Below are 20,614 nucleotides of genomic sequence, written 5' to 3'. Positions count from 1 at the left end.
TACAATACTATACTAAAACAACAATCCAAAAATAAAATTAAGAAAACATTCACAGAACTATGAAAAAAAGTAAAATATCTCCAGATTTAACAAAAACAGTACAGGAACTGCACACTGAAAACTGTAATGATGCTGAGAGAAATTTGTGTGTGCACACCAGTGTGCATGTGCTAGGACTGAACCCAGGGCCTTGTACAAGCTAAACACCCTCAGCTCTTGGGAGAAAAAGTTTAAAAGCTCTAAATAAAAAGATATTTCATGTTAATGGATCAGATGACTCAATATTCTTAAGATGGTTATTCAAACTGATTTATATTCAGTGCAATCCTTATGAAAACTCAAGAGTATTTATTTACTTTTTTGCAGAAACTGATGAGCTGATCCTAAGATTTTTATGGAAATATAAAGGACTTTATATGACCAAAGAAATTTTTTAAAAAATCAGAGGACATCTACTTCCTATTTCCAAACTAAACATAACGTTCAAGGTGCTTTTGCTGACAGAGCCTCTATATACCCAAAGGAAGGACAAAGGCCACAAATGGTGGGCAGTGCAGAAGCAAGAAGACCAATGCACAGCTCTAGGTTGAAAAGCAAAAAAACAAGGAAAAAAGGGAGTAAGGAGAAGAAAGTGGAGATGGGGCTGTGGGTGACCCAAAATGAAGAAATCTCTAGTATACAAGTTACCCAGAAAAGAATGGTGATGACTGCCAACAAAAGTGCAAAGGTGTAAAGGATTCATCAACACTGAAAGCACCAACTAGGTGGCACAGACAACCAGAAAGGTCATGCAACTGGATCTGGACAGGACATAGAGGAGTTTTCAACGTGAGAACAAAAAAACATGGAGAAAAGAAAGCAAAAGAGCATTATATGAAATTGCACTTAGCTGAGAAGACAGAGAAGCCAAAGCTAACCTTGTAGGGATGCTGATTATCCAGAAGCAATGTCAGGAAGCACCAGGAAGAAAGACAGGAAAGCAAAAGATGATGCAACTTTGTCCAGAAAGGGGATTCAGTCACTCTGCCTGAGTAAGTGTGGTCTATAGAAGGAGCTACAGGGAAACAGCTGTCCTGCCAAGACCTTTGCTGTCTTGCCCACCGTGCCCTGGTACCACTGCAGCAACCCTTCACAGTGAGGAGGCCAACTGGGGTCACCTCTTCATCTTGGCAGAGAAGTTGTCTGGGGGAAGGTGGGAGAGGGCTGAGCTAGAAAGATTCAGAGAGCATTTTATTAACCATGAGTGTTTTTTGCTATTTTAAAATTCAGAACATTGGCCCAGGGATTTAGTTCAGTGGTTCTGGCACCTACCTCAAAAGTGCAAGGTCCCGAGTTTGATCCCTGGTACCAAAAAAAAAAAAAAAATTCAGAACGCTTTTGTACCTGTTGGGGGTGGGATGCCCAACAGGCAGGCTAAGAAGAGTTCCCATATGTCAGGCACATTGCATAAGGTGCTGTTAAGTTTGCAATATCCAGCCCCAGGATGTGGTGCTTGGGTCTTGACTCCAAAAGACTGCATGGCTATGTCTCCGAGGGTCATCCCCAGACAGTCCACTCTGATGGAGTCCTCCCATCTCTGTCCTGTACCACATTCCCGTCCACTTGGCCAGGGTCAGTCCCCATTTTTAACCCTACCCATCAAATACTATAAGAGACTTCTGTTTATTCTGCAGCATCTAGATAAAATATGCTCCATAAGTTCTATTTGTATACTTGGCAGACTGAACTTCACATAACTGAAAATATAACAAAACTTGCCATGTGGTGGAACATGTCTGTATACTCAGCTATATGGGAGGGTGAGGCAGAAGAATCACAGCTTCAAGGCCAGCCTAGGCAACTTAGCAAGACTTTGTCTTAAAAAATAAAAAGGGCTGGAGGTATAGCTTAGTATAAAGCCCGAGTTCTATCCCCATCACCACAAAAGTACCTTTCAATATAATGCCATAGTAAACTAATCAAGACAGTGTGATTCTAGCACAAGGATAAATGTACAGATCATTAGAGAGTACCGCGAGAAGCCAAAATATTCATAGTCCAATGACTTTCAACAAAGGTACCAAGGCAATTCAGTATCCACATGTAAAATAATGAACCTAGACACTTAGAATACACATAATAATTAAGCTAAAATTGTATGAAAGACCTCAGTGGAGACTGGATATGGGGACAGGGACTGACTGCAAACAGCCATAAAGGATCTTTTTACAGTGATGGAAATATTCTAAAACAGGACTGTGGTAGTGGTTGTAGATTACTAAAAATGACCAAACTGTACACACTTTAAGTTGATGAATTTTATGATATGGAAATCATACCTTAATAAAATTGTTTAAAAACTCTCCAGCGATAAACAAGCATCTCTCAATTTATTTTCTTCTTCAGTGCTGGATATTGAATCCAGGGCCTCATGCATGCTAAGCAAGTGCTCTACAAGTGAACTATGCCTCCAGCCCTGACAAAAATAATTTTAGAAGTACTAACAGATGAAGCTTAGGCATGATGGTGCACACCTGTAATCCCAGCACTTGGGAGGCTGAAGCAGGAGAATGGTGAGTTTAAGGCCAGCCTAGGCTACCTAGGGAGACCCTATCTGAAAAAATAAATAAGCTGGGTACAGTGATGTACACCTGTAATCCCAGCACTTGGGAGGCTGAGGCAGGAGAGTTGTGAGTTCAAGGCCAGCCTGGACTATATATACAGTAAGAGTCTGTCTCAAAAAACAAAAGAAAACAAAATAATAGATAAGGTACAAGATTTGTAAACTGATTTGGCGAAAAGAACTACACTGTTAATTTTGATTTAAAATAAAATTCTAGTAAAAACTCAAGTGACTTATATACCCTCAGAAAAGTTTAAGAAAAAAAGTATCAAATCAAAATGAATTACAGCAGAGAAAATCTAAAAACCTCACGCTACATTCTTAAAATTTTCACGTAAACAAAAAATCATGCAAAAAATTTCCAATTAGTTTTAATATAAAGTCTAAGTTACAGACTGAATATGTTTTGTTTTTAGTTTAATATAAGACCATGTCACCACTCAATCCTTAAGGGCTCTTTAAAAGTGTCAGCCAGAAAATGAACTTAAAATGATAGCACCTAATAATTTGTGACATCCTTTAACTCCCTTATTTCTGTGTTGCAAAGATAAGCAATATATTTAAAAGATGAAATTTGCTTGAATATAGTGATATGCAAGATCAAAAGCAGATTTTTACAAATTAAATACATCATCTAACAACATAAGTGCTCTTCTATCATTTTAAAAGCCTCTCCATATTAATGAGCTACATTAGAAAAAAATCATACACTAAAGGGAAATGAGATGATAGCACAAGTCACCTAGGTATAAAAATTTTCCATATAATATTCTTTAATACTATATAACATATCCCAGAACAATACAATTAGCTCATAACACACTACTGATAGATTAATAACTCTGATATATATTCTAGCCCAGGATCAGTTTTTATTGCCAAATGTGATTCCCTTCAGAATTTTAGAGGAAACAAATTGTTGATTTTTATCTATAAGATTATACCCTGAGATGTTTTAAATGCTATACATCTTAAGAGACATCTGCAAAAGGAAAATAGACTATTTTAAAGGGAATTGTGTCAGTATTTTACCTGAAAATTGAGTAAACCAGAAATTAACAATAGCAGTTACATCACAAACATCTATTGGAAGTAAGATATAACCCAGGCCACTGATGGGAAGTTTTGATTATTACTGTATCTGCTTATATGTCAACTAAGCAAAAGGCCTACTCAATATAAATATGCTGGATTGCAAAGGGAGATCCAAAGCCTACTAAAGATCCACAGTTTAAAAAATGTATAATACAAGATAATAGAAAAATAGGTAACTAAAACGACTAAAGTATAGAAACTTAAGTTTTTTGTTTTGTTTTTGCTTTTTAAAGACCAAGTATGGAAGTCTAGAATTATCTTAATGAGAACAGCTGATAAGGCATTTTCAGTATTTTATAATGCTAAGAAATGTTAATGCTGAAAATAAAAGTTGATATCCGATTGTCAAATTCAGAAGTCCTTTAGCATGTTTAGCTTCTTTTTAAAGACTTCATTTTCTAATGAATGACAGCAACGCATAAAGGCTACTATTATTGATGACTCTTCACATAGATTTAAGAAATAAAATTCTTTACCTGCTAATTGGTGCTAAGTATCAAGGACTTTATGGGCTGGAGTAGACAGAAAGAAAGTGGTTAAGAGGCTTCAGAGAAACAACTCCCACTGGCACATTACCCACTAGAGTAGACAAAGACTACTTGTGTGAATTCCAGATTAAAATCACCAGAAATGTTCCTTCGTGTAGTCCCAAGTCCAAGCTCTGTAACTAAATAGAAGCTAAACAACTTTAAATTTCAGCTAAGTGATATAATTTGTACTTTATGTCTAAAACTGTTTCTATAATTTCACAAGTCACTAAACAAGAGTGTCAGTTAAATAATTTATAACTTTTGATACAAACTAGATTTAATATAAACTATCTTCTGTTTCCAGTTCATTTAACAGGAACAGGACATCAAATGAAAAGATAATTCAATTCTATAAATGTGGAACTCCCTTTAAAAAACAACATGTTGGGCTGGGACTATGGCTTGGTTGCAGAACGCTTGCTTAGTATAAATGAAGCCCTAATTTCAATCATCAGCACTGCAGAAATGAGGACAATATGTTTTTCCTCTAGTTTACTATGTAGAGAGTCAAGTCACTATTGTGGAACAACTTCAATTTTATTTACCTTGGAAAAGCAAAACCACACTACTACATGAAAAAGGGAGCAACTGACAGTCTGCCTACTAGGCTGTTTATAAATTTGCTAGTCCTATATTCAGTAATTTTTTGGTGTCTTTAAATAAACATAAAATTCTGAAATAGCACTTTAAAACAAATTAATATTTTAAGGAATATTAAAACTTAGTTTTAAAAATTAAGTATTCAAACTTGTAGTTTGAATTTTATATAATTTTAAATAAATTTTATGTAAGTACCATGCACTACCCAATTACACCACTGGAACTCCTAGAATAAATTTTATACCTAATTTGGCTGTGAATATCTGGTACTGGTTGAGTGACCTTTATTTGAAGGGTTGTTTTGGTATGGGGGATTGAACTCTGAACCTCCTGAATAAGAAATACAAGCTCTGGGCCGGGGATTTAGCTCAGTGGTTTTGCCGCCTGCTGTGCAAGCGCAAGGACCAGAGTTTGAACCCTGGTACCAAAAAAAGAAATACAAGCTCTACCACTGAGCTACACCCCCAGACCAACCCTCACCTGAAACGCTTGGAACCAGAAGTGTTTCAGATTTCTAAGCTTTTAAGATTTGGGAATATTTGCATAGATGTTTCCCAGTTGAGCATATGTAATCTGAAAATTCAAATCACTTCAGAAATCAATACCTTTTTTAAGTGTTATGCTGGCACTGAACAACTTTTGGATTTTGAATTAGGGATGCTTGACTGCTATTGTATTTTTCATAGGAAAAGAAAGGTAACTTTCAGTTTAATCAGAAACTTTGTAAGCAACAAATCTGAGTTGCTCAGGGGAAAGAAAATAATGATAAAATAAATGTTCCTTGAGCCTCCTGGTTCATTAGTGGTTCACATGTTAAAACACTATCCTCTGGCCAGGAGTGATGGCACATGCCTTACTGTAATCCCAGCATTCTGGGAGGCTAAGGCAAAAGGATTACAAGTTCAAATCCAGCCTGGGCAAAAAATAAAGGTATCAGGATGTAGCTCAATGCAAAGGTGCTGGGTTCAATCCCCAGTATCATAAAAAGATTCTATCATCTGTAACTCTGATGGTGCCTTCTCTTTTTAAAAGGCAGAGTTTCTTTTCTTACTCATTTCATAGTATTACTTCTGTGGCTAATCCATACTGAAAGATGTTCCCAAAACAAACAGGTCTACATTTCACCTTATCCACTACTGCTGTGAAGGCATGCATTTTAGGAATATAAAACAGTTTAGGATATGACTATTCTATTCAGGAACTATTTACCTTGATTTTTTTCCAAAGATATAGAAAATTCCATCCCTACATGAAAAAGAAATGAAAACCCTCTAAATGATATAGCTGCCAAATAAACTAAGTTATACCATATTTTCAACGTGTTTATGCCTGACCAACATTTTCCCATATATAATCAGTTCATAATAATCTTCAATTTGTTCAATTAAGCACTTTACAATTAGGGATGCAATCAAATCGCTACAAAGACTTACGATCTAAAATGTAGCCTTAAAAGACGAGCATGGGGCACACACCTGTTATCCCACCACTCAGGAGGCTGAGGCAGGAGGATCACCGACAGTTCAAAGCCAGCCTGGGGCTACATAGCAAGACTCTGTCTCAAACTAAAAAACTAAAAAAGTAGCCTTAAGCAATACTTAGACAATCCCTAAAAGAGCACCCCGGAGTGCTGCTGTTTAAAATAGAATAGTTGGCCGGGGATTTAGCTCAGTTGTTCCGGCGCCTGCCTCGCAAGCACAAGGTCCCGAGTTCAATCCCCAGCACATACATACATAAATAAAATAGAATAGTTATCTTGGGGCGGGGCGGGGCGGGGCGGGGGGGGGGGGCGGCAGTAAGGATGTTCTTTCAGTAACATCAAATTTTTTTTTTGTTTTTTTTGGTATTGGGGATCAAACTCGGATCCTTCCACTTGCAAGGCAGGCGGCGGAACCACTGAGCTAAATCCCCGGCCCCAGTAACATCAAATTTTACATACCTGTAATATCAAGAACTGAAGGAGATGCAATGTAGTATCTATGAACTGTTTCAAGAAGTTGAGCACCATGGCCTTGACCTTGAAATGGAGTCAGTATCAGCATCTGACTATAGTAAAGAAATGTGTTTAAATTAAAACTTTATAACCTCATAGCCGCTAAAAAATTGCAAATTACTACAATATTATTGGATATTTTAAGGTTTGTAATTTTTTTCCAGTCAACCTTGAAAAAATCCAAAAATTATCAAGATACTCAAAACTGGTTTACTCTTCCACACTGTTTCAAAAGGAACAATGAAATAAATCAGTACATAGTCAATGAATAATGGTGATTTTTTAAAAAACAAATCAACACTATTGTAACAAGTATTGGAAACTTCAGCAGTTCCTTCTTCTGAAATAAAAGACAAGGCACGTGTTATACTGCCAATTACCTTACACGTGGCCGGGTTTTGTCTGGGTACACATAGTAATTATAGACTGTCATGTAGCCTACGGTCGCAAAGAGCGTAGCTCCATCCTTATTATACTTCTCAAATCTGCAGATAAAACAGAAAGCCAAGCAGGTCAATTACAGTCGCGCTCCCATGCAGTGTCCATTTTCTTTTCCATTCTCTGACTGAATTTTCAGTGTCAGCAAGCTACTCTGTGAGGGCCCAATGGGTACACCTGCTATGTTCTGAATGTACAATTCACTTAATTGGTGTGCAGCAACTTGGATAAATCAGACCTCTTTACATCACTTCAGTGCACTTGCCTATTATAAAGATGAATAGGTGGCAAGTAAAAGAAAACACAGGCAAAGCTCATTTTACTGTTTAAGCCTACATTCAGGACCCTAACGGACAACAGCATTGAATTCAGCTCTATTCTCAAGGTCTCCTAAAGCACAATGAAGGAAAACTCAAGGCTCATAAACAATAGTTTTTCTTTCCTGGGAAAAATATCATTATACTGTCCCAATAATTGGGCTGCCACAATTAAAATGCTGGCTTTGTGGAGGTAATAAGGTCGACTGTTGCTTTAGAACTGTACTTACACTAGAAAGTAGTGCCATCTTTCATCATCCACGTCAATAAAGCTAGCAGTTTCAATAAACCACATCAAAAAGGTCTGAAGCCTTTCATGATATTCTCGAAAGCCTCTACATGTCATGTCAGCCTAGGGAAAAAGCCAGGAAAAGTCAGGTGAAACTTATCACAGAGGTAAGTGAAAGTCTGCAGAACACAAAACTATCCTGTGGGAAAATGTTTAGAAGTCTCAGATTAAATGTGTACACACACACACAATAGATGTTTTTAATGCCAATAAAAAACTTGTTTCCTGAAGCTACAGTAAATCACTGAAAGTAACAACAAAATTGCATACAGGTTTCAGACAAATGGAGTGACTTTACCCAAGAAATATTTAGATTTATCTTTACCTTGTATATCTGAAAAGTAAAGTTTTCTCCTGTTGGACTGAGAACTGAGTATGTATGGAGTAGGGTTCCAAATGGCTTGAAATCAACTTCCTTTTCCAGCAAAGAAAGGAAGTCATTTGTATTTGTGCAAAATCCAGGTGGAATGATTTGTCTGATTTTGCCTTCCACATCATCTGCCTAAGAAATGGAGGATAAAGGACATAAAAAATTTATAACAAAATTGGCTTTTAGTTGAATATGTTTGATTGCTTTGAAAAGACAAAACGAACACACATCACAAAACTTCAGCTCACAAACTAAAGAAGTAAACACACAGTCAGCTGGTGAAGGATTAGTTTCATGTGCACAAACTACTATCACACAAATTTGAGATGAGCAAAATATAACAATAAATTAGAAGAGACAGGTAGCCTATCATGTGCAACAATAATGGCAGTGCCATGAAACTGCTAACATCCTGTAGAAAATGCTGACTACAACCCTTCATGACAATCTGAAATGGCCAAAACAAGACTGCTTATTATTTTCTATGTCTCAAACACTGCACATTATCCAAGACATGAAAAGATCACCACCAGTAGTGAAGTAAGGTTATAGTCTGACCAAATGAATAGCAACTTCACAATGAACAAATAGACAGCAACTCCCTCATATGCCAAATTAGGATGATAATTTTAAAAATATCCCCACTTAGGAAATACACAAATTATATGAATGGATATATTATCCACTCATCCCTATAATGTGACATAATTTTTATAGACCTGGATTTGTGGTAGTACAAAAGAGACAAGACTGGACAACAAAATTAAACTCAGAGATTAAAATTACCCTCATTAAACAACCTCAATGAATGTTAAAACTATCAGCTGAGCAGACTTCATAATCCTTTTCAAAACCCCAAAAGACCACTTGATTGAATACATTTACTACTTCTCTTTAACCATGAATATTTGATGAAGTCTTACAATAAAGTATTACTGCTTCTCACCAGGCAATAAAACTTAATGAATTGGTCTCAACTTAACAAAACCTTATCCCTCAATACAGCCCCTAAAAGCCTGACATTACATTCAACAAAATGAGCTTGCATTCTATTCAAACTTTTTCCTGAACAATGAAGCCAGGTTTTTACTTAATGGAGTTTGCCGTGAGTTCAGCTGTAATGTTTGTATTGTATCTATTTCCACAAGGACTGACACAAGAACACTTTGTGTTAACTTACTAAGCAGTTCTTTCATACCGTTTACATGCATGATGGGTATTAGTTCTAAACCAAGACCCTTGCTACTTAGCATTCAAAACAGGGAAATTAAGATGCTTAGGACAAAATACACTACAAAAGGCTAATACAACATGCTACTAATTCCTGTCCTTTCAACCATCTTTTAACTAAGTAGAAGCAATGCACCTGCAGATGAATAGCACTTATTATCATTCAGTTAATTTTAAGATACAGAACCAAGGATGATGGAGTTTATCACAAACAAGTTTTACTTTCAATGCTCTGGTACCACCAACATTTATATATAATTTGTTTATACCTATAAAAATAAGAGCTATTATTTAAAATATAGCTCTTTAACATTCTGCCCAACAGTTTATTTCTAGTATGTACATCACTCCTTGCAATGCATTCACCCTGAAGAGCAAACAAACTGGATTTGATAGAACTATTTTTGTTTATTTTAAAAATATACACTATTTGATAAATATTGTTCCTTGACACTGCTATTTAATGTGAAGAGATCATTGTAAGCATATTCTCAATAACTACATGAGTAAATTATTGTTAGGGGATAGTTGCAAAATGTTAGCAATTAAAATCCAAAGTAATTAATGGATAAATTGGTATAACTGTAGTTTAGGTTTTAACAGTTCAAGAAAAACTTTTAAATAAAGGCGTTTATAATCTATCAATTTAAAACAATCATTTCAAGATATACATAGCCTATATAATTTTAATCTTTAGTAACTTTCCTTATATCTTGTCTTCTAAATAAGGCTTTGCAAAGTATGCTTATCACTTTACTTATCTTACAACATATTTACTTCAAAGATTTATCAAAAACTATAAGCTTTCAGTGGTAGTTCTGGTGAAGGGCAAAGCTCCCCAAAGGTTTGCTCAACAAAGTTAGAAGAGAATTAATATTTAACTTTCAGTCTTCAAAGGATACTTATTTAATGTAATATATACCTTCAAATAAAATAATTTGCTCTGGGCAAGTCTATGTTTTATTTACAAACTTTTATACAGAGAAAAAAGGCCAAGTTTAAAAGCAAGAATTCTGTTTATATATATGTAAATATTCATATGTACATAAGTATCTATTTACCTAAAACATATAACTTAGGTTTTTTTTTGCGGGGGGGTTTTGGTACAGGGGATCAAACTCAGGACCTTGTGCTTGCAAGGCAGGCGGCGGAACCACTGAGCTAAATCCCCAGCCCAATATAACTTAATTTTTCAAAGCTAGAATTCAGAACTTTGCTCCAGCAAAGAAAAATGTTTATATGTCTCTATTAAATTAATTTTGCTTTAATATATTCATATATATGTACATATGAATGAGAACATCTTAGCTCTTTTCTAAAATACATGCTTTACTTCAGTTAAATTTAGAGTATTCATTTTTCATACTGGAGTACTGGTTTGATAATAAAATCATCACTACGGAAAAATCGCATCTAATAATTTTTAATTGAGTACAGAGTTAAAAATGAACTAATGGCCCAGGGATTTAGTTCAGTAGTTTCGCTGCCTGCCACGCAAGCCCAAGGGCCCAAGTTCAATCCCCAGTACCAAAAAAAAAAAAAGAACTAATGCTTTTAGTTCTAATAAAATTTGTAGATAAAATTTTAGATTCTATTTGTGAAGATCCCTGAAAAATTCCTTATCTTCAAGAACACTAGCCTAAACTTGAAACACAGAAAGGGTAAGAAATTAAGAGGAATAAACAAAGAATTTAGAATACAACCTGATATTTTAATTAATAGATATCCCTTACAAATGTTTCCCTAACATTGGGCGATTTTTTTTTTTAAGGAAAGTATAAAACGAACCATTCTAGTGATAGTACTTTACAGTAAGTGGGACATGATGAAATGTTTTTAGATTGTACACTGTCTCACTAGTCATTTCCAGTTCCAGTATTCTATGCTTTGTTACACATGAAGATGTTCATATGGAGCAATTTCTGCGTTTCTTCATCGTTGCATAAAGCAATGTGTCTGAAAATAACTAATAATGTTATAAATACTTACACTTGTATTTGAATGTCTAGGCTTCTTTAGTGGTTTATATTAACTTGCCTATAGTGAGTTTTTTTTGAGGATGCAACTAAAGGCATGTTAAGTAGGTAGAACATGCTGTTCCGTTCTTGGGTAAAGCAGCATATAGTGTTAACATTACTGTATATCTAAGAGTACCTAATATATGCTACCAAAAGAAAGCAAAAGAAGTTCTCTATCTATTTATTTTGCTCCATCTCACATTCTCTGATAATATTTAAGTTTTAAATGTAGACATCTGAATGTCAAAGAAATTTGCCAAGAGAAATTTTCTACCAAAGATTATTTTTTCCTTTCCTCAAGATTAAATTTTGTGTAAATAAGTAGGACTTTCCTATAAAGAGGCTAAAGACTCCAGATATTTGGGGGGAGTGGGATACTGGGGGATTAAATCTAGCACCTTCACACTGAGCTACACCCCCAGCCCATATTTTAATTTTAGTCTCATTAAGCTCCCTAGCCTGGGTTTAAACCTTCCATCCTCCTCCCTTAGCATGCCAGAGTGCTGGGATTACAGGTGTACACCACCACACCCAGCTCCAGAAAAACTTTAAAATCTATTCTCATTTATAGTATTGTCAAATTTAATTCATTAGTGGATAAAATGATTGAAATTCATAGATAACACAAACCCACCTATATATTTATTTCAACTTCCTCTACCAAACCTTTCTCAGAAATGCTAGCAATTAGTAAGATAGAACAATTTCTGTTACATACTTCGTCACAAAAAAATCAATAACATCACTCCCAACAGAAGGCAGAAGTTATTAATAAAAGCAAAAGTCAGGAACAACCAAAGATGAACAAAGCATCAGTATCTGAATAAGCAAAACTGTTGTATTTGTAAAATTCAAAAGAGATTTTACAGGCATCTTAATTGTGTCAAAAGAATTTCAGGTGTAACTGGAGTACTCAGCTTGGAAACAAAAAATAATGGATGATTAAAGATGAATGTAATGGCAAAATGTAATAAGTAAATTAACTTTTAAGCAGATTTTCTGCAGCTACTGACCTCCTAAAAGTGTTATTTTTCATACTCAAAAAATAATGCTACATACTATGACTTGCAAAAATTCAAATATGATGTAATAGTCTCAAACTTATTAACATCCAAAACAAATTTCTTGATTTTTTTTTTTCCCCTACTTAAACCTTACTTTTCAAATATTCCCCGTATCAGGTAATAGTACTACTACTGCTTAGGCAATGAGGTTCTTGTTTCCTTCACCCATCATGCTTAATTCAACAGCAAACTCAACTGGCTCTACTTCCAAATAATCTCAACCTAATAACTAAATCTAGTGTCTTCTCCACACTGCAATATTCTGGTCTCCCTTCTTTCACTCTTGCCCTCTGCAGTGTTATCTCTGCATAGCAGCCAGAAGCATCTTTTGAAAATATCAATTACACTGTACCATTCTTCACCTACCTACAATCTCTAAAGGCTAACTACTCTTACCTCTTACAAACACCTTAACATAGAAGACTCTATACCATTTAGCTTTGTCAACCCCTTCAATCATCCCAGCAAAATATTGCTCCACAGCACTATTTGAATTTAATTTGCTCATTTACTAGTTGTTTACTGTTTCTCTTGGCTAGAGCTTCAATTTGATGAGAGCAGTAACTTGGTTTTGGCCACTGTATCTCTGGCACCAAGGCACTGTAGAATGAATACTCTCACTGCAAAATGAGATGGAAGAGGCAAACCAATTACCACAATCCCTTCCTCTTTACATAGAGAAAAGAACGTTTGCTTGAAGACTACACATAAATGATCTCTGACTATGGAGCAAATAAGTAACTCTATAAAAACATTATAAAAGATTGATTCCTTACACCTTACATAGTACTTCTAAATGGAAAAACCTGCTTTTCAGGAATGGAACAATTAGCAGCCAATGTAAATACATAGCTATTTTCATAGCACATAGTGTTTGAAAGATTTATCAATAACCAAGTCAGTAGTTCCTCTGGAAGAAATCAATTTAGCACTATCAGCTTCAGTTTAAAAAAAATAAACCTCAAATAGTGAATTTCGTACAGCACAAAGAAAAACATTACCTGCATTTTTAAAAAAATAACACTATTTAGCTGGAAGCCAGGTGTGCTGGTGCATGCCTATGATTCAAGCACTTGAGAGGCTGAGGCAGGAGGATTGCTGTCAGTTCCAGGGTAGACTGGGTCTACATAGTGAGTTCAAGGGCAGCCTGAACTACATAGCAAGACACATTGTCTCACACACACACAGAACTAAGTGGGCTTGGGTCTGGAGAATTTAATAATCTAATAATAAAATTTGATTATGGAAAAGCTTCATTTTAATAAATCTGTGTTAAATACTAGTTTAAGTCTTTTCAAATATCCTATTACCACAACTATAGTATATTACTCAGAATCACTTTTATATCTGCAAAATTGTGGGAGTTCATCAGCCTTTCCTCTTTTTGTTCTGTTAGTCCAAGTCAAAGCCCTTGTGCATCCCGAGGGTTCGAGCCATCAGACAGAAAAGGTCCTCCAGAGATCCTCCCAGAGCCCTTTGCTTAGCTTGTGCTTAATGATGAAGATCCATGAATATCATGCCTAATCTCTTCAGCACTAGCCAGAGGTTATCCTGCCATACCTTTAGCTTTCTCTCCAGAACACTTTTCTGACAGTTAATCTCCTAATTTTGGTACTTTCAGTAATCTGAATGAGCTAAAATTTCTCAAGTCAAATCCTGGATCCTTTCTGCTTAACAGTTCCTCTCTAAATTTACCTCTTTCTAATAGTTTACTATAAGGAGGCAGAAACCAGACCAAAGTTTCAATACTCTGCCTGAAATATCCTGAATACCAGAGTTCAGTGCTTACAAATTCTTCTTTCCTCATAACTGCAAGACACAGTGCAGCTAGGCTTTCTGCCATTATATAACAAGGATCTCCTTTTCTCCAGTTTCCAAACACATGGTCTTCATTTTCTTTTGAGCCTTCACAGAGTTCCCTTTAAAGTTCACATTTCTACCCAAAATTATGTTTATGATAATGTATTCTCTAAACATAGGCTTTCGTTCCCACATTTCTAACTTTATTCTAAGCCTCGCCCAGCAGTACTTTTGACATCTGTATTTCCACCTACAGTCTATTTAATACATGTTTTTCCAAAATCCTCTACCCACTTCCAAAGTTATTTCTACATTTTTAATTATTTATTACAGCAGCACTCCACTTCCTCATATAAAAATCTCTATTAGTTTCCTGTACCTGTTGTAACAAACTCCCACAAACACGTTACCTTACAACAGACGTTTATTCTCCGTCTGGAGGCAAAATCCAAAATCTATTACTGGGCCATTATCAAATGGCCTCTGGAAGCTCTAGATGAGAACCCATTCCTTACCTCTTTCAGCTTCTCAATGGCTAAGCATCATTTGGCTTGTGGCCACATCACTCCGCCTCCAGGTAATGCTGCACTGTCCTCTTCTGTCTGCCATCACATCTCCTTTTGCCTCCTTCTCTTTCATAAAGACACAGGTGGTTGCACTTAGGCCCCACCTGGATATTCCTAACTTAGTCACACTTGCAAAATGCTTTTTTTCCCCTTCCTTATGAAACAGCATCTACAAGTTCCACAGATTAGACATGGCTATCTTAGAGGGAGGGGCATTATTCAGCCTACCAGAGGTAAGCTTTTTAATTCCTTTCTCTGCCTTTACTTCCTTTTGAAAATCTTATTTCAAACAGTTTTTTGTTTTGTTTTGTTTTTTTTGAGACAGGTTCTTTTTTGTGTGTGGTACCAGGGATCAAACTCGGGTGCTTGTGAAGCAGGTGGTGAAACCACTGAGCTAAATCCCCAGCCCTTGAGACAGGTTCTTGCTATGTAGTTCAGGCTGGTCTTAAATTCACTATGTAGCCCAGGCTGGCCTTGAACTCACAGCAATCTTCTCATTTCAGCCTGCTGAGTGCTGGGATCATAAGTTTTATAATGTAAAACAGTTTTATAATATAATCACCTTGATTATCTATGTTCATAAAGGAATTTATTAGCAAAATTTGTGAGATCAGAAATGCAGTGAGAAATAGATTCTACACAAAAGTAAAAGGAAATTTAGCTATTTTTCAGTTATCCTTAATTTAAAGTAAAAGATACTAATTTCCATGTTTACAATAAAGACAAAAGTTGGGCCAGGCGAGGCAGTACACAATTTTAATCCAAGGTTCCCAGGAGGCTGAAGCAGGATAATTCCAAGTTTGAGGTTTGAGGTCAGTCTGGACAATTTAGCAATAATCTGTCTCAAAATTTAAAAAAATAAAAGGGTTGGTGGTATAGCTTAGTAGTAGAGTACTCCTGGACTCAATCCCTAGTACCACCAAAAAACCCCCTCAAAAAACCAAAAAAGGTGATTTTTACAGAAAAGGTCCACTGAGGAAACAAACAGGCTAAGGATCATGATCACAAAGTTAACTGAAATGACAGGGAGATAAATATCTCAGTGACTAAAAACTGATTATGTGATTTTTAAAACTAATATATTACAGGAGTGTCTTCTTCCTCAAACATTTAAATTAAAAAAATCTGTCTGAAACTCAACTGGAAAACAAATAAATGTATTTCTGTTCTTACCTCCACACAGTCAAAGTTCTCATCAACTTTAGATGCATATTCAACACGGAACATTGTTGACAGGCTACCAGCAATATAGTATAACAGGATCTTCAGACCCTTGTAACCAAAAGCAGTTTCACTGAAACAAGGTGGGGAAGGGAGGAATGAATTTTTGCAAAGTCATTAAAAAGTATTAACTGTACATGTAAACAAACAACTTCATGGGTAATTTTAAGATTGTAAGCTATATTTATTTAATGATAATATAATAAACATTTGCAATGAAACTATGCCTCAGTTTCATCTATAAAGTAGAATAATAGATTCTAACTCAGGAATGTTGCTTGGAAATGAATTAATAAATGTAAATCACAATATTAACTAGCACACTGTGTACTCAATGTTAGACATTATTATGACTTCTACTATGCCTGCTGCTACTATTATTACTATGAAGCATTTCAAATGAGAAAAATAGCAATAAAGTAGGACCTGACTAGGGAAGTAGCTAAGACCTAGCTGGATCAGTCCTTTCAACTTATCACTTATTTCTATCACTAACATCCATAGGTGCTGAAAGCAGTGATAGCACCCGTCTTAAGTACACACAAACCCTTCTATGAATGCAGAGATCAGATCTGGAGCGGCTAATTATTCCAATTCTGTTCACTGCTATTATAAATCCTTGCCATTCCATTTTCCAGCTTATAAAGAGTCTTCTAAAAAGTGAAGAAAAAAAATGAACTTTAAAAATACCTAGAATAGGTAATTCTACAGAGATATAAAGTAGTGACTGCCTGGTAAGGCAGACAGCCAGAGTTGATTGTAGTGATGGTTACACAATGCAAAAAAGCTGCAAAAAAGCTGGGTTTTTAAAAATCATTTTACTGATTAGTTGGTTGACTACAGTACTGAGAATTGAACCCAGGACCTTTGCACTGAGTTGCATCCCCAACCCTCTTTATTTATTTTTACTTTCAGACAGAGTCTCGCTGAATTATTCAGGCGAGACTTGATTTTGCAATCCTCTTGTCCGAGCCTCATTCTGATTATTTTAATAAGTGAATTCTAGCTGGGCATGGTAGCACATGCCTGTAATCTCAGCACTTGGGAGGCTAACACAGAACTGTAAGGTCAAGGCCAACTTGATGTACACGGACTTTAAAGCTGGCCCAGATTATACAGAGAGACTGTTTCAAAAAACTAGCCCATCAAATAAAACTCCCAAAAAACAAACAAAAAAAGTTAAATTCTGAAAGAAGAATACTTGAAAGCTGCAGTGTCATTTCCAGATTTCTGTCTAGGCAAAATAAATTATGAGCACTGTCCGTTCCAGGGATTCTGAAAGTAATGTGCACACACAAAAAAGTAACAATAATAGGATCAAGACCAATGTCCTTCAGTTACAAGGTACAGGGTTATCACAATTATGTGACTGTTACTTTAAAAGTTGGATCTTTTCTACTAAGATTATAAGGAGAGTTTCTTTCTTTTTTGATGCTGGAATTGAACCTGGGGCCTAGTGCATAAAAACCAAGTACTGTACTACTGAGCTACATTTCCAGTCCTGGAAGAGATTTTTAAAGGCAGTAGAAAGAAAAGAAAAAAACATCTCCTTAAAGATAGAAATCCAAAGAGAACATACTCTTATTTTTATAATAAAACCTGTTTAAAATATGAAAGGTTGAAATTTTGGCATGAGTATATACATAATAAAATGTCATTACTAGTATTTAAAAGTACATAAAATACCTAATCTGATATATTAGTAATAAATTCTCAGGAAATGTGTTCTTTAGAGACATTTTTCAATTTAAAAACATTAAATATGTCAGTGATGTTAAAATAATGCACAGAGGAAAAACCATAAATAGAAACACTTTAAATGACAACTATATCTAAATATCCCTCCCCACTACAACAACCAGGGCTCCTTGGGAAACTGGTTGAGTTCAGAATAGACAAAGCATAAGATGAATCCAGGATATCTTACTGTACCACAAGGTAAAGCGTCTCCAAAATAATGAGGACAAAACAAAGGGACTCAAGAAGTTTGTAAAGAAAGGATCCAAGTTCGATCCCCGGTACCAAAAAAAAAAGTTTGTAAAGATTGACAGTTGCCTTATCTACAATAATTTGGGCATCAAAACTAGTAACAATATGACTGACTTAGTTAAAAAAAAAAAAAAAGAATAACGAGTCTATTCTAACAAAAAGTAGAAGTTCTTCTTTCTAAAAGAATGTGAATTAATGAACTGTAGAAGAGAGAAAGTTAGAAAATAACCTTTTTGCAATCCCATCATAATAAAATAATGATTCAGGCCAAGAATCATTAATGAGATACAGTGTTTACTGTATTTTGACAGTAAATGAATTTTCTGTGAATTTTAACTTTTTTTTGGTACCGGGGATCAAACTTGGGACCTTCCACTTGTGAGGCAGGCAGTGGAGCCATTGAGCTAAATCCCTGGCCCGAATTTTAACTTTTTTAAATTAAAAAAAGAAAATGGTAAATAATTATACTAATAATGTAGTGAAAGTGAGAGGAAATCAAAGAATGCACTGAATATCCCAGGACTTAGTTTTGTTTTGTTTTTTGTTTTGGGGGTGTTTTTTGAGACAGGGTCTCACTATGTAGTTCAGGCTGGCCTCAACTCACTATGTAGCCCAGGCAATCCTTGAACTCATGGCAATCCTCCTGCCTCTGCCACCCGAGTCCTAGATTACAGGCATGTACCACCACACCTGGCTCCTTAGTACTTATTTTAAAGTTACTTCAAAAAATTAGTTTCTCTAACTGCTTATTTAATAACAAAGTAACAACTGGAGCTTTCTAGCTTTAGAGGAATAAGTAGTCAACAAAGAGGGGAAAAAAAAGTTGTCATTATGTAAGTATGGGATCTGGAGTCAGTACCTCCTTAGGCAATTACACAATACCATGGATGGACAAAGTAACAAATACAGTAATACTAACATGGCTAATACTGCTGTGAGAACTGAACAAGATAATGTGTTTATAATACTAAACTACAGACAAGGGTCTCAATGTAAAAAATACTATTCTAATCATATATTTTAAAATAAAGTACATGAAAAATAACAATAACAAAAATAAAATCTGACTTCCAAACCTTAAAGAAAAAGAATGAGATTTGTTTTGTTTTATCATACTTAGTTACTTACTCATCCCCAAAGAGTTGATGGGTATATTCAGGAAAGAAAGTTCTAATGTCATTCTCAAGATCTTCAGGAAAACGAACTGTTTTTAAAAGAATAAAAAATATATTAAAGATATTTCAAGAAGTTCACTACAATTAGTATACAACCAACATTTTTCTTATAAAAAAAGTCATTTCTCTATTATGTAATTTACAGTGCATTCTCATATTAGTGAATAATGAAAATTAGAACATTATTTTAAAGCTTCAGCATCAAAACCCTACTTGCTCTTTTTTTTCTTTTTTGGTACCGGGGATTGAACTTGGGACCTTATATTTTTGAGGCAGGTGGTAGAACCACTGAGCTAAATTCCCAGCCCTACTTGCTCTTAAGAATTAGAAGACTATAGGGCCAGGGATTTAGCTCAGTGGTTCCAGCATCTACCTTGCAAGCGCAAGGTCCCAAGTTCGATCCCGGGTACCAAAAAAAAAAAAAAAAAAAAAAAAAAAAAGAAACAGACCAGAATTAGAAGACTAGATATGACAGAGGCACCTGATTTTTTTGTTTATAGACAATGTAAAGAGTAAAAGGAAAAACAAAAAAAAGTACTGAGATAAAAACTATACCATTTAGGAAATGAAAACAAAATGCGGTATGAAACATTCTGAGCACAAGAATAACCTCAGTTTGATGAAGCTCTTATCACATCATGCTTTTTGACTGTTACAGGACATTTATGTTGTTCCTACTATATACAAAGGGGAAGTAGAAAAATAAGGTAAGAGTACTGAATTATTTTTATGAATACTGCTTAAGTACCCTCTCTCTGTATGTCCTAACAGTTTAGATACCCACCAGCAGCTATATAAACTCCTTTGTTTTCAACAGCCTCAAGAATATTCCTGTACCCTGGGCCAGGGATTTAGTTCAGTGGTTCCGCCGCCTGCCTCGAAAGCACAAGGTCCCCAGTTCGATCCCCGGTACAAAAAAAAAAAAAAAAAAAAAAAATTCCTGTACCCTCAGTTTTACTTTCTACCAATCTAAGATGGAAGTGGTATCTTTTAAATTTTGTATTGTTTACTGTGAGTACTAAAACTCTCAAAATTAAAAATAAAAGGGGATAGGGATGTAGCTCAGTGTGAAGGCCCTATGTTAAATCTCCAGTATTGAAAAAAGTGATATGAGCCTAGTTATGATAATTATTTCTACAACTGGCCTTCTTCAAGTGCCTCTGTCATCCAAATTAGTGAGGTTTTACTATTTTGTCCATGGACTCTGGTCCACTGAAAATAGGAACTCAAAATTGGAAAGTAGTATTAATCTGACACACACACATATATATACACATGAGAACATGCACCAAGTGCAAGCTCTCTTCTAGACATCAG

The 20,614-nt window shown here is 35.4% G+C and overlaps 2 protein-coding genes across 2 annotated transcripts in view; one reads left to right on the top strand and one right to left on the bottom strand.

Annotated features, from left to right (window-relative positions):
* The window catches only part of Slc25a12 (solute carrier family 25 member 12), a 205,610-nt gene that overhangs the window by 22,742 nt on the left and 162,254 nt on the right, over positions 1-20,614 (top strand). The gene's annotated exons all lie outside the window — the stretch shown is intronic.
* The window catches only part of Hat1 (histone acetyltransferase 1), a 59,820-nt gene that overhangs the window by 11,482 nt on the left and 27,724 nt on the right, over positions 1-20,614 (bottom strand). Inside the window, exons 3-8 of the mRNA XM_004857672.4 lie at positions 19,251-19,326; positions 16,086-16,206; positions 8,190-8,366; positions 7,806-7,927; positions 7,201-7,305; positions 6,767-6,873 (exon numbers count right to left, since the gene is read on the bottom strand). Of these exons, the coding sequence (XP_004857729.2) occupies positions 6,767-6,873; positions 7,201-7,305; positions 7,806-7,927; positions 8,190-8,366; positions 16,086-16,206; positions 19,251-19,326 (708 nt within the window). The remainder of the gene's footprint in view (positions 1-6,766; positions 6,874-7,200; positions 7,306-7,805; positions 7,928-8,189; positions 8,367-16,085; positions 16,207-19,250; positions 19,327-20,614) is intronic.

This window comes from Heterocephalus glaber, unplaced genomic scaffold (assembly GCF_053883595.1).
Source record: "Heterocephalus glaber isolate CG9 unplaced genomic scaffold, H.glaber_assembly_v1.0 deba00000347, whole genome shotgun sequence".
NCBI classification, from domain to species: Eukaryota; Metazoa; Chordata; class Mammalia; order Rodentia; family Bathyergidae; genus Heterocephalus; species Heterocephalus glaber.
This window is presented reverse-complemented; position numbering and strand designations above follow the sequence as displayed.